Source organism: Scyliorhinus canicula, chromosome 12, assembly GCF_902713615.1.
Source record: "Scyliorhinus canicula chromosome 12, sScyCan1.1, whole genome shotgun sequence".
NCBI classification, from domain to species: domain Eukaryota; kingdom Metazoa; phylum Chordata; class Chondrichthyes; order Carcharhiniformes; family Scyliorhinidae; genus Scyliorhinus; species Scyliorhinus canicula.
Window position 1 is genome coordinate 48,804,066 of NC_052157.1, and position 14,198 is coordinate 48,818,263.

At 46.3% G+C, this 14,198-nt stretch overlaps 1 protein-coding gene across 11 annotated transcripts in view; it reads right to left on the reverse strand.

Moving 5' to 3' along the window:
- The window catches only part of zfand6 (zinc finger, AN1-type domain 6), a 60,311-nt gene that overhangs the window by 17,845 nt on the left and 28,268 nt on the right, over nt 1–14,198 (reverse strand). For 9 of the 11 annotated variants that reach the window (XM_038813242.1, XM_038813240.1, XM_038813237.1 and 6 more), the window contains one exon: nt 3,896–3,991. The exons of the other annotated variants lie outside the window; for them this stretch is intronic. In XM_038813242.1, coding sequence (XP_038669170.1) covers nt 3,896–3,991 — 96 coding nt within the window. The remainder of the gene's footprint in view (nt 1–3,895; nt 3,992–14,198) is intronic. 11 annotated transcript variants of the gene reach the window in all.

The window sequence follows — 14,198 nt, forward strand, 5'->3', positions numbered from 1 at the left end:
CTTTGTTCTCCTCATTAATAAAGTAATCTGGGTAAAATGTTTGATTAAAATACTAGTCGAAGTATCTGAATTGGACAGGTACAACACAAGATATACTGACATTGGAGCCAGTCCAGAGAAGTGTTCATTAGGTTGATCCCAAGTATGGAGGTATTTTCTTGGGAGAGGTTAAGTAGGTTGGGCCTGTATTCATTAGAGCTTAGAACAATGAGAGAAGATCTTACTGAGGATCGCAGGATTATCAGGAGGCCTGACTGGGCAGGTGCTAAGTGGTTGCTTCCATTTGTGGTGAGTCGAGGTCAAGAGGGCATAATCATAGATTAAGGGATTGCCCATTTAAGGCAGAGAGAAGGAGGAATTTCCTCCCTTAATTGGTAGTGAATCCGTGGTATTCTTTACTACAGATCTTTGGAGACTGGGTTGTTAAGTATGTTCAAAGCAGAGAGAGACAGATGTTTAATCAGTAAGAGAATCAAGGGTTATGGTGATATGGTGGGAAAGGTGAGTTGAGGATCATCCTATCAGAGAAACTACGACATCTTCTTTGCAGCCTTCAACACATCATCAATGAAGATGAACATCTTGCCAAGGTCATCCCCACACCCCCACTACTGGCCTTCAAACAACCGCGCAACCTCAAACAAACCATTGTTTGCAGCAAATTACCCAGCCTTCAGAACAGTGACCACGACACCACACAACCCTGCCAGGGCAATCTCTGCAAGACATGCCAGATCATCGACTTGGATACCACCATTACACGTGGTAACACCACCTACCAGGTATGCGGCACATATTCGTGCGACTCGACCAATGTAGTCTACCTCTTACGCTGCAGGAAAGGATGTCCTGAAGTGTGGTACATTGGTGAGACCATGCAGACACTGCGACAACGAATGAACGGGCATCGTGCGACAATCACCAGGCAGGAATGTTCCCTTCCAGTCGGGGAACACTTCAGCAGTCAAGGGCATTCAGCCTCTGATCTCCGGGTAAGCGTTCTCCAAGGCGGTCTTCAGGACACGCGACAACGCAGAGTTGCCGAGCAAAAACCTATAGCTAAATTCCACACGTACGAGTGCGGCCTCAACAGGGATCTTGGATTCATGTCGCATTACATCCACCCCCCACCATCTGGCCTGGACTTGCAAAATCCCACCAACTGTTCTGGCTTGAGACAATTCACACCTCTTTAACCTGTGATTATCCCTCTCCCTGGATCTGTAATGATTTGATTACCTGCAACTGCTTGCATTCCAAGCATTGTCCAGCATCTCTGACTTTGTCTATATAAATGTTTCTGGAACATACCTCGCCATTCACCTGAGGAAGGAGCTGCGCTCCAAAAGCTCGTGTTTGAAACAAACCTGTTGGACTTTAACCTGGTGTTGTAAGACTTCTTACCGTATCAGATCAGTCATGATCTCATTGAATGGCAGAGTCGACTGTGAACTGACTGGCTGAATTCTGCTCCACACACAACACCCACCCACAACACCTTTCCTGATGCGGACTTGCCCCAGTTTTCTATTCAGAATTAAATGCTGTTTGCTTCTTGACTGATCATGTACTGATACAGAACAGTCTTAAATGCCTTTTCAACCATTTTTTTCCTCTGAGTCGTTCTTTCACCCAAGGTGAAAGCACCACCAGCACGGTGCTGCAGCGGTTAGCACTGCTGCCTCACAATGCCAAGGACTCGGGTTCGATCCTGGCCCTATGTCACTGTCTGTGCGGAGTTTCCACATTCCCCCGTGTCTGCGTGGGTCTCACCCCCACAACCCAAAGAAATGTGCAGGGTAGACAAATTGGCTATGCTAAATTGGCCCTTAATTTGGAAGAGTTGGGTACTTTAAATTTATTTTAAAAAGTTCCTTCACCCAAGGATGGTTGAAATACTCTATTGTTATTGTTGCATTTCTACACTTGAGTGTCTGCTTTAGTCTTCCTAATAAATTGAGAATCTGTGAAGTCTCAACATTTAGATGGGCATCACATTAAATGTATTTATTTTCTAATGCTAAAAACTTTTTCATAATAAGTACTGCTACATCCTATCCCTTTTTGTGCCCTTGATTTCTATATTGTTACCTGGTAATGAAGGAAATAAAGGTGGAGTTTAAAAAAATATTTAAACATTTTTCCCATCCCACATGGAAACTTCTCACCATCCAATTTTATTTACTACATGCATTACATTAATGCCCGTCTATTTGAGCCCTTTTCCCTCTGCTATCTGTTCCTGTCCTCAATTACTACTCTTAATTCTTATACCTGTGTTTTTCTCTTCTCTCCCCCATCCTTCACTCCCCATTCTTTTTCCTCATTTAATTGAATATTTGGTGTGTGCCATCTTTTCTTCACTACTGGAAACAAAGTTTTTTTGTTTGGCTAGCCTTGCCTGCCTCCGTAAACTTGAAGTTGGGTTTGTGTTTAAATGCTGCTCCACCACCCAATTAATCCCTATTTCGAATGGCGATGCAGACATCAAAGCAGTCAGAACAGCTGATTTTAATTTCCATTGTTCTCCACTTTGAACTTTACAAAATCCATTTCCCTGGCTTTTTTCCCCATCCGCATAATTTAAAACATTTCCCTGCTTTGACACATTTAGAGAAACCAAAAAACAAAAGAATTCAATTGCAATCTGCAGCCCACAGAATGAAACCAAATGGGTCATGATTCATATAATTCATACCGAGACCTTACTTCCCACAACTAAATTAAAAACATTTTCCGACAGCAATTTTGTTTCCTCAACTTCTTCTATTATATGTGCTAATGAGATGTTACAAAAAAAGCTTCGACTTTTGGATAACTAACTTAACCAAGAAGCTCATTTAGGCATGTCAATTCTAAATGAGAAACATTTCAGAACTTGCAAACAGATTTTCTTAATTTCTTTACAGTTAGGTTAATTATTTAGGGGCTGGTTTAGCACAGTGGGCTGAACAGCTGGCTTGTAATACAGAACAAGGCCAGCAGCGCGGGTCCAATTGCCGTACCGGCCTTCCCGAACAGGCGCCGGAATGTGGCGACTAGGGGCTTTTCACAGTAATTCCATTGAAGCCTACTTGTGACAATAAGTGATTATTATATTATTATGTATCAAGCACTTGACTCTTCTTGTATATTTCCCTCTAAAGGTGAGCAGGAGTCTCAAGCTGATAAAAATTATCACCAAATTTTTAATTTTTTTTACCGGTTTTGTATAAGTATACATTTAATTATGTAAAGGTTGTCTTTGTGGAAATATTCTTACTCAAGGCTATTTCATACATTGGTTAATTACTATAATCAAGATTTCAAAACTCAAAAAGGTCAACAACCATCTGTTTAAAGATTACAATTAAATTGATTTAATGAAGTTACACATTTCAAATGAAGGGTTCTTTCTCCCAAAGAAAAGCAACTGATATTCCATACTCCATTCAGGACAATGACCCAAAAAGCCAAAGATAAGCTGGTTTAGCACATGGCTAAATTGCTGGCTTTGAAAGCAGACCAAGCAGGCCAGCAGCACGGTTCCATTCCCGTACCAGCCTCCCCGAACAGGCGCCGGAATGTGGCAATTAAGGGCTTTTCACAGTAACTTCATTTGAAGCCTACTTGTGACAATAAGCGATTTTCATTTCATTTCAATTGTCTTCATAAAAAAACAGCTCTGGTGTTAAAAGCTCATAGATAAACACAGGGGCTGACGTCTTACTGTGGAAAAGATCAGCATACACCTTAATGGTGAGAAGCTGAGTCACTAACAAAGTTTACTAACTTGTTTCACTGCGCACACAATACCCAGTTCATCACAGGCCCAAATCTTAACAGTTTCTAACTTTAGTCTACATTTTCCTTAATCCTCCATTAGTTTATTTTCCTTTCTAGCCCTTTTTCTTACCTCTTCCTTCCCTTTCTTCCCTCTTTTTTAATAGATCTTCCCTTCTTCTCTCTTTGCTTTCTTCCCCTTTTCCCTCTTCCCATTATTGGTTGTGGACTGAAGGTTGAGTAAACATATAACAGTTCATAGATTCTTTCTCCATCCATTTATTACCTTACTTTATTTTAAAATCAGATTAATAAAAATACAACAGCAAAATACAACAACTACTGTACTCCATATTACAAGTTATAATAGCTCTTATCTATAATTAGTTGACAATGAGTTTAAAATAATGTCCTGGAACAGGGATTTTCACATGAGTATGATCCCTTTAATTCTCTTTACTTGCTATGCATTGCATTTGATAAGCTTTTTTTGGCGAGTGCAAGGTGGTGATGGTCAATTATAGATTTTCCAACTTTGTGTTTTAGCAATTGGCATGTGGCCAGATTGACCAGTCACATCATGTGGCTGTAATTAATTGTCTGGGATATTGCAACCAATTCAAGTGGTCATAAAGTGAGATACTCAGAGACACTAACCTGTGAACATGTTGACGAGAAATGCTTTACTCTGCTTTTTTTTTTAAGAAAAACAATTGATGACACATTTAAAAAGTCTACCAAAATATAGAGTAAAGAATTTCAACCAGCATGTTAAAACATTTGTATGCGAGGATTTCAGGGATCTAATTTAGGATTTTTAACTTGATGAGAACCACAGATAAGGACACATAGAACCAAGGAAAATCATAAAACTCAAGTTATATACTAGTGAAAAATAATGGATAACAGAATACATTATGCTCCTGAAGCAATGTCATAAAGAGGCAAAATTGTGCACCTGTTATTTTATTGGATTTTACTTTTGAACTTCCTGCAACCAGAGAGATCTCGGTGTCCATGTCCATAGATCCCTGAAAGTTGCCACCCAGGTTGAGAGGGTTGTTAAGAAGGCGTACGGTGTGTTAGCTTTTATTGGTAGAGGAATTGAGTTTCGGAGCCATGAGGTCATGTTGCAGTTGTACAAAACTCTGGTGCGGCCGCATTTGGAGTATTGCGTGCAGTTCTGGTCGCCACATTATAGGAAGGATGTGGAAGCATTGGAAAGGGTACAGAGGAGATTTACAAGAATGTTGCCTGGTATGGAGGGAAGATCATATGAGGAAAGGCTGAAGGACTTGAGGCTGTTTTCGTTAGAGAGAAGAAGGTTAAGAGGGGACTTAATTGAGGCATACAAGATGATCAGAGGATTAGATAGGGTGGACATTGAGAGCCTTTTTCCTCGGATGGTGATGTCCAGCACGAGGGGACATAGCTTTAAATTGAGGGGAGATAGATATAGGACAGATGTCAGAGGTAGGTTCTTTACTCAGAGAGTAGTAAGGGTGTGGAATGCCCTGCCTGCAACAGTAGTGGACTCGCCAACACTAAACGCGTTCAAATGGTCATTGGATAGACATATGGACGATAAGGGAATAGTGTAGAGGGACTTTAGAAGGGTATCACTGAACGGTGCAACATCGTGGGCCGAAGGGCCTGTACTGCGCTGTAATGTTCTATAGTCTAAAGATGATCAGGAGTGGAAATCCAAATTGAGGGGCAATTGTGGTAAAACTGACAGATTGGAAGCATTAAATGAGTGGAGGATTGGATATGAGAAACTGTATTCTATCATATAAAGATCAAGCTCTAACCCAGTAGCAACTTTCTGTAATAGAGTGCCAACGGGCATGCTTTTTAAAATCCTAATTCAACAGCAAGATGGAACAAAGTAAAAGGCACCATGGCTTTCAAGGACAGAGGCTAGAAATGAAAGCAAATCACTATAGTGGAACTGTTAATTTTAGTCAATGGTTAACTTCAGAAGTTTATGATTATTTCTAGCACATATTACTCCCTGGGAAAAGGTTTTTTCCAAGGTATCCTTGGGCACCGCACTTACAGGTTCCAACCCTTTTTTATATTTAAGAGACCTGGACTCAACTGGAAAAAAGCATTACTGGTTTCTATTTGCCGACTCTTCCCACAGCATTGTTGGTGAATCCACACATTCTAGAACATTTCATTCATTCTGAATTGAACATTCCTCCCCATGTATTCAAACCCAAGTACTTTGTAGCTTCAATACAAAATAATGCGGATGCTGGAAATTTGAAATATAAACAAAATAAAGAGTTAATGCTTCAGATGGATGCCTTTTCATTTCTGAGCCAAAACATTAACTAAGTTTTTCTCTCCACAGGCACTGGCAGACTTGCTCAGTATTTTTTTCTGTACTCATTACTGTACAACATTACCTTCAATCTTAATGGTAGTAAATCATACTTGGGTACTTAAAAGTGTACAAATGAGATTGTTCTAGACACTCAATAAACAGTTACACAACATATTGCAATAAATCTGGAAGTATGACCAAAGGGACCCTGTGAAAACCTTGACATGCAGACCTCCGCGGGAATTGCCTGGGAAGCTACAACTTTCAATGGTAGTTGGTCAGGGACAGCTCTGCAGCACGTACCTGCGCAGTTATCCAGATTAAAACATAATCTAACATATGGGTAACCAAACCCCCCCCCCCCCCCCCCCCCCCCCAAACACACCCCAATTCTATCCCACTGTGACAAAATTCCCCAAAGGGCGCTACGCTGTGCATTTCTGGGAGTGCCGCATCTGGAAGGTTCCGGAAATGCAGAGCAGTGTTAGTTCAGAGGAACTTACGAGTTAAGCAGCAGTCGGATGGCCATTGCTGCTGCTCAGAAGATCTGGACCAATTTTAGAAAACAATTCTGGGCATTGCTAGGAAGTGCAGCATTAATTATCCATCCTCGGGTTCAATAAAACATACCCAGGAACAGTGATGGCAGAATTTGGAACATGGAGAGTATACCAGACTTTTGCTTTAGGAGTCTGTGGGAAAGCTCCAAGACCTTGGTCTCCAAAAATTAGTGAGGATTACTTCGTAGGGTCCACTGGGCTCGTGTACCATCTCTGTCTCCAAGCCAGAGTGATTTATCTAGTTCTATGCATACCTTTTGTTTTGGTGGTAGATTGATATCGGCTGAATGGTCAGTTCAAAAGGCAGCTGAGTCAATCACAATGGGTTGGAGTCACCATTTAGGTCAGGCTGGGTAAGTATGGCAGATTTCTTCCCTTAAAGGACAATGGTTAGCAGATGGAACTTTACAATCTGACAGCTGCATGGCCACTTAAACTGAGCGCAAGATACAGGTGGTGGACGAGGGGGATACACAACAAACAGATGCACACATAGTGAACGGAGATATGATATAAATAAAATATTCAAAATCACAATCTGCAATGGAGGTATTTGAAATCAATGGTTTTCTAGTCCAGGCTTCTGAATTACTAGTCCAGTAACATAATCAATTTTCCTACTCAAACAGATATGTCTGAGAAATGACATCTCTCAGAATTTAATTCAAGAACACTTGTATAATTTTCTATTTTACCAATATACAGCAGTGGAGGACACACATCCCTCCATTGTTAATGGGGTTATGCGCGTAAAAAGCACTGAAGTGTCCGATCAGCATGATTGCATTGAATAGTGCAGCAGGATGACGGGTTGAATGGCTACTCCTGTTCCTAACCTTTTGAGGCAGTGTTGAACCAAAGGTAAAACCTAAGAAAATAACATATGCAAGAGTGTCTAGCTGTCAATGTATGCAAGGACATACTGCATAAAAGTCAGATGCACATCTTCAGTGTTCCTTACTGAACACAAGGACAGAATGAACTTCCCAAATACATGATCTTCAGAGATTGCCCCAGATCCAGACCAGACACCGCTTGTTTTAACAGAATCTGATCTATGCCCAAGGTACTACAAAATTATTTGACCTAGAATGGTATTATATGCCTTCAGCTTTATTTTACATTGCAGTTTGTGAAAAAGAGTGGTCTTGCTGCTTTCCTTTGTAATTTTCTGAATTCTTTGGCTGGCCAGAAGGTGCTATGATGTGCGTGTGTGTGTGCGTGGGTTTCCTCCGGGTACTCCGGTTTCCTCCCACAGTCCAAAGATGTGCAGGTTAGGTGGATTGGCCATGATAAATTGCCCTTAGTGTCGGGTGGGGTTACTGGGTTATGGGGATAGGGTGGAGGTGTTAACCTTGGGTAGGGTGCTCTTTCCAGGAGCCGGTGCAGACTCGATGGGCCGAATGGCCTCCTTCTGCACTGTAAATTCTATGATAACCCAATGGTGCTAGGCACATTATTAACAATTACAGAGGATTGGTTCGAGATTTTGCCAGAAAGGAGATACAAAGCTTCCGGGTGGAACAACATTGCTGGAGGAGGTGCTGACGACAGGGGGACTGGAGAAGGGGGTTGTGTCAGCGGTTTACGGAGCTATTTTGGAAGAGGAGAAGGCACCACTGGAAGGGATCAAAGCAAAGTGGAAGAAAGAGTTGGGATAGGTTATGGAGGAGGGGTTCTGGTGTGAGCTGCTGTGGAGAGTAAATGCCTCCACCTCGTGTGCGAGGTTGGGGCTGATTCAGCTGAAGGTGGTAGACAGAGCGCACCTCACAAGGTCGAGGATGAGCCGATTCTTTGAAGGAGTAGAAGATGTGCGTGAGCGTTGCCGGGGGGACGACCAACTAATCACGTTCATATGTTTTGGTCCTGTCCAAAGCTATAGGATTTACTGGAAGGAGGTTTTTAGGGTAATTTCCAAGGTGGTGCACGTGAAACTGGACCCAGGTCCCCGGGAGGCCATTTCGGGGTGTCGGACCAGCCAGGTTCGAAACATGTGCAGAGGCAGATGTTGTAGCCTTCGCCTCGTTGATCACCCAAACACAGATCCTGATGGGTTGGAGAGCAATCTCTCCACCCTGTGCCCTGGCGTGGCAGGGGGACCTGTTGGAATTCTTGACTCTTGAGAAGGTTAAGTTTGAACTGAGGGGAAGGACGGAGGGGTTCTACAATTCATGGGCATTATTCATTATGCACTTTCAAGAACTGGATAACATCGAACATTAGTTTGGGGGGGGGGGGGGGGAAGGGGGGGGAGAGTTGGGGGGAGGGGGGCTGTGTGTATTAAGGGTGAGTATGGGTGATTCCCGATTCCTTTTTGTCATTTGTTTATATAAACATGCGGGCTAATGTTTGGGGTTTGGTGGGAGGATGGGATCATTGTTATTGATATGGGGATTGACATAATTGTTGCTGATTATTTATTGTTGGTGGAGAATAAAAATATTTTAAAAAACAATTACAGAGGATTACATTGTTAATATGGCCTGGCTAACTTGGCTAGGTTTCAGGTTAGTTGCATTGGATAGTCATACCACTCAGTTATTAATCCAGAGGATGACATAACGTGCATAGGATAAAAAGAGGCCATTCAGCCCACCCAGTCCATGTCGGTGTTTTGCTTGATTCGACCCTCTTCCTATTTTTCCTCAGCTAAATCCATCATAAGCCTCTATTTGCTTATTCAGCTTTTCCTTAAATGCATCGATACTATTCACTTCAATCACTTCATGGCAGAGAGAGTTCCACATTCTTCCCACTCTTTGGATAAAGTTTATTCTGGAATTCCTTCCTGCATCTCTTGGTGATTATCTTGCATTGATGGCCTCTAGTTATGTTCTCCCCCACAAGAGGAAACATTCTCTCTGTATCCACTCTATCAAAACCTTTCGTAATTTTAAACGCCTCTATTAAGTTACCCCTCAGTCTTCATTTCTCAGAGACAAAGCCTGTTCATCCTTTCCCAATATATCGAGCCTTGCATTTCTTTTATTTATTTATTTATTATTATTTTTTAAAGAGTACCCTGAACTTTTCCAATTAAGGGGCAATTTAACATGGCCAATCCACCTACCCTGCACATCTTTGGGTTGTGGGAGCGAAACCCACGCAAACCCAGGGAGAATGTGCAAACTCCACATGGACAGTGACCCAGAGCCGGCATCGAACCCGAGACCATGAAGCAGCAATGCTACCCACTGCGCCACCTTGCTGCCCTAGCCTTGCATTTCTGGTCCTATCTTTATGTCCTTTTTACAATATGTGATGAGAACTGCAAGCAGTGCTCTAAATGCTTGGTCTAACAAGGCTTTTTTTTAAAAATAATTTTTATTGAAAAATTTTGAATTTACACAACAACATCAAACCATACTAAAATACCAACGATAACAGTATTAACAACAATCATAAACCTTCGCCCCTCCTCAATGAACAACCCAACATATTAGCAACAACTTAAGTTAACCCAGTGTTAAGTTACATAACCGTAGCGAAAATAAATATAGAAACTATAGTTAGGAACACCCCCCTTGCCCCCCCCCCCCCCTTGCCCCCCCCCCCCACCCCACCCACCACACTCTCTCTCTCTCTCTCTTCCCCCCCCCCCCCCCCCCATCCCCCCCGGGTTGCTGCTGCTATTGACCAAGATACCTATCTTTGAGCCAGGAAGTCCAGAAAAGGCTGCCGCCGTTTATAGAATCCTTGTACTGATCCTCTCAGGGCAAATTTAACCCTTTCCAACTTTATAAATCCCGCCATGTCATTGACCCAGGTCTCTTGGGGGCCTCGCATCCTTCCACTGTAGCAAAATCCTCCGCCGGGCTATTAGGGACGCAAAGGCCAGAACAACGGCCTCTTTCGCCTCCTGCACTCCCGGCTCCACCGCAACACTGAAAATCACGAGTCCCCACCCTGGATCCAACCACCCTCGACACCGTCCCCGCCACCCCCTTCCAGAATTCTTCCAGTACCGGACATGCCCAGAACATATGGGCATGATTCGCTGGACTCCCCGAACACCTGGTGCACCTGTCCTCACCCCCAAAGAACCTACTCATCCTAGTCCCGGACATGTGGGCCTGGTGCAGCACCTTAAATTGGATGAGGCTAAGCCTCGCACATGAAGAGGAAGAGTTGACTCTCTCCAAGGCATCCGCCCAAGTCCCGTCCTCTATCTGCTCCCCAAGGTCCCCCTCCCATTTAGCCTTCAGCTCCTCCACTGACGACTCCTCCACCTCCTGCATTACCTTATAGATGTCAGACAACTTCCCCTCTCCGACCCACACCCCCGAAAGCACTCTGTCCATCGCCCCCGCGAGGGCAGCAAAGGGAATCCCTCTACCTGTCGCCTAGCAAACGCCTTTACCTGCAAGTATCTGAACATGTTCCCTTGGGGAAGCCCAAATTTATCTTCCAGTTCCCCCAGGCTCGCAAACCTCCCGCCAATAAACAGGTCCCTCAATTTACTGATGCCCACCCTTTGCCACCCCCTAAATCCCCCATCCTTGTTCCCCAGGATGAACCGGTGATTGCCACCCAGGGGAGCCTCCATCGAGCCCCCTGTTTCCCCCCTATGCCGTCTCCACTGTCCCTAGATTCTTAGGGTCACCGCCACCACCGGGCTCGTGGTAAACCTCTTAGGGGAGAGCGGCAACGGCGCCGTTACCATGGCACCCAGGCTCGTACCTCTACATGACGCCATCTCCATTCTTTTCCACGCCGCCCCTCCCCCTCCATCACCCATTTACGCACCATTGACACATTGGCCGCCCAATAGTACCCCAAAAGTTTGGGCAGCGCCAGCCCACCTCTAACCCTCCCCCGCTCCAGGAAAACCCTCTTCACTCTCGGAGTCCCATGTGCCCACACAAAGCTCAAGATACTGCTAGTCACTCTCATAAAGAAGGCCCTGGGGATAAAGATGGGCAGGCACTGAAAGAGGAACAAGAACCTCGGAAGCACCGTCATTTTGACAGACTGCACCCTCCCCGCCAACGACAATGGCAGCATGTCCCACCTCTTGAACTCCTCCTCCATTTGATCTACAAGTCTGGTGAAATTATGTTTGCGAAGAGTCACCCAGTCCCTGGCCACCTGCACCCCCAGGTACCTAAAACTCTCCCCTGCCCGCCTAGGCGGGAGCCTACCAATTCCTTCCTCCTGGTCTCCAGGGTGCACCACAAACACCTCACTCTTGCCTAAATTTAGTTTATAACCTGAAAAGGTCCCAAACTCAGCTAGCAGCTCCATCACCCCCGGCATCCCTCCCACCGGGTCCGCCACATACACTAACAGGTCATCGGCATACAACGACACGCTATGTTCCTCCCCACCTCGCACTAAACCTCTCCTCTCTGAATCCCTCAACGCCATCGCCAGCAGCTCGATTGCCAATGCAAACAACAAGGGGGACAGGGGGCAACCCTGCCTGGTCCCTCGGTAAAGCCGGAAGTACTCCGACCCCCTCCCATTCGTGGCCACGCACGCCATTGGGGCCTCATATAGCAGCCTCACCCATCTAATAAACCCTTCACCAAATCCAAACCTCCCCAACACCTCCCATAAGTACCCCCACTCCACTCGATCGAAGGCCTTCTCCGAAGGCCACCACTATCTCTGCCTCCCCCTCAATCGCCGGCATCATGATGACATTCAACAATCTCCGCACATTCGTGTTCAGCTGCCTTCCCTTCACAAACCCTGTCTGGTCCTTGTGTACAACCCCTGGCACACAGTCCTCTATCCTGGTGGCCAGGATTTTTGCCAGCACCTTGGCATCTACGTTGAGGAGAGATATGGGCCTGTATGAACCACACTGCTGGGGGTCCTTGTCCCTCTTTAAGATTAACGAGATCAGCGCCTGCGACATCGTCGGGGGCAAAGTCCCCCCTTCCCACGCTTCATTAAGTGTCCGCACCAGCAAGGGGCCCACTAGGTTCACAAACTTTTTATAAAATTCCACCGGGAACCCATCCGGCCCCAGTGCCTTCCCTGACTGCATCTGCCCGATCCCCTTAACTCGCTCCTCCAGCTCAATCGGCGCACCCAACCCCTCCACCTGCTCCTCCTGCACCTTCGGGAAAGAAAGCCCGTCGAGGAACCTCTTCATTCCCCTCCTCTCCACAGTTGGCTCCGACCGGTACAGTTCCCCGTAAAAGTCCCTGAAGACCTCATTCACCTCTACCCCCTTCCGCACCACATTCCCACTCTTGTCTCTCACTCCAGCAATTTCCTTTGCCGCATCCCGCTTGCGGAGCTGATGAGCCAGCATCCTACTTGCCTTTTCACCATGTTCGTACACTGCCCCTTGTGCCTTCCTCCACTGTGCCTCCGCCTTTCTAGTGGTCAGCAAATCAAATTTAGCCTGCAGGCTGCGCCTCTCCCCCAACGGTCCCTCCTCTGGTGCCTCTGCATACCTCCTGTCTACCTCCAGCATCCTTCCCACCAGTCTATCCCTCTCACTCCTCTCCCTGTGTGCCCGGATGGATATCAGCGCCCCACGAATCACTGCTTTCAGGGCTTCCCAGACCACCCCCACCTGAACCTCCCCCGTATCATTCACCTCAAGGTATACCTCAATACTTGCCCGGACCCTCCTACACACCTCCTCCGCCAACAACCCCACGTCCAACCGCCACAATGGGCGCTGGTCCCGCACCTCCCCCATCTCCAACTCCATCCAATGCGGAGCGTGGTCGGAGATTGCAATGGCCGAATACTCGGCCTCCTCCACTCTCGGAATCAATCCCCTACTCACCACAAAGAAGTCTATCCGAGAGTAGACCCTATGTATGTGGGAGAAGAAAAAGAGTACTCCCGTGCCCTCGCCCTCACAAACCGCCATGGATCCACCCGACCCATCTGGTCCATAAACCCTCTCAGTACCTTGTCCGCCGCCGGCCTCCTACCCGTCCTAGAGCTGGACCGATCCAGTGAAGGATCCAACACCATATTGAAGTCCCCCCCATGATCAGACCTCCCGCCTCCAGATCCGGGACCCGTCCCAACATATGCCTCATAAAGCCCGCGTCGTCCCAATTTGGGGCATACACACTAGCAAGTACCACCTTCTCTCCTTGTAGCCTGCCCCTAAGCATAACATACCTACCCCCCTTATCCGCCACCACCTCCGATGCCTCAAACGACACATTTTTACCCACCAGAATCGCCACTCCCCGGTTCTTCACATCCAACCCAGAGTGGAAAACCTGCCCCACCCATCCCTTCCTCAGACGGACCTGGTCCGCCACCTTCAGGTGGGTCTCCTGAAGCATTGCCACATCTGCCTTTAGCCCCCTCAGATGAGCAAGTACCCTCGACCGCTTCACCGGCCCATTCAATCCTCTCGCATTCCAGGTGACCAACCGGATCAGAGGGCGTCCCGCCCCCCTCCCCCGTCGACTAGCCATAGCCCGTCGACTGCCCCGCCCCAGGCCAGCACCCCCTGCCCGACCCAGTCCCCACAGCGACAACACCTCACCTCTGTCCCCCTGACCCCCACCAGCTCCTTCCTGACCCTGCCAGCAGCAACCCGGTATTCCCCTTTCCTC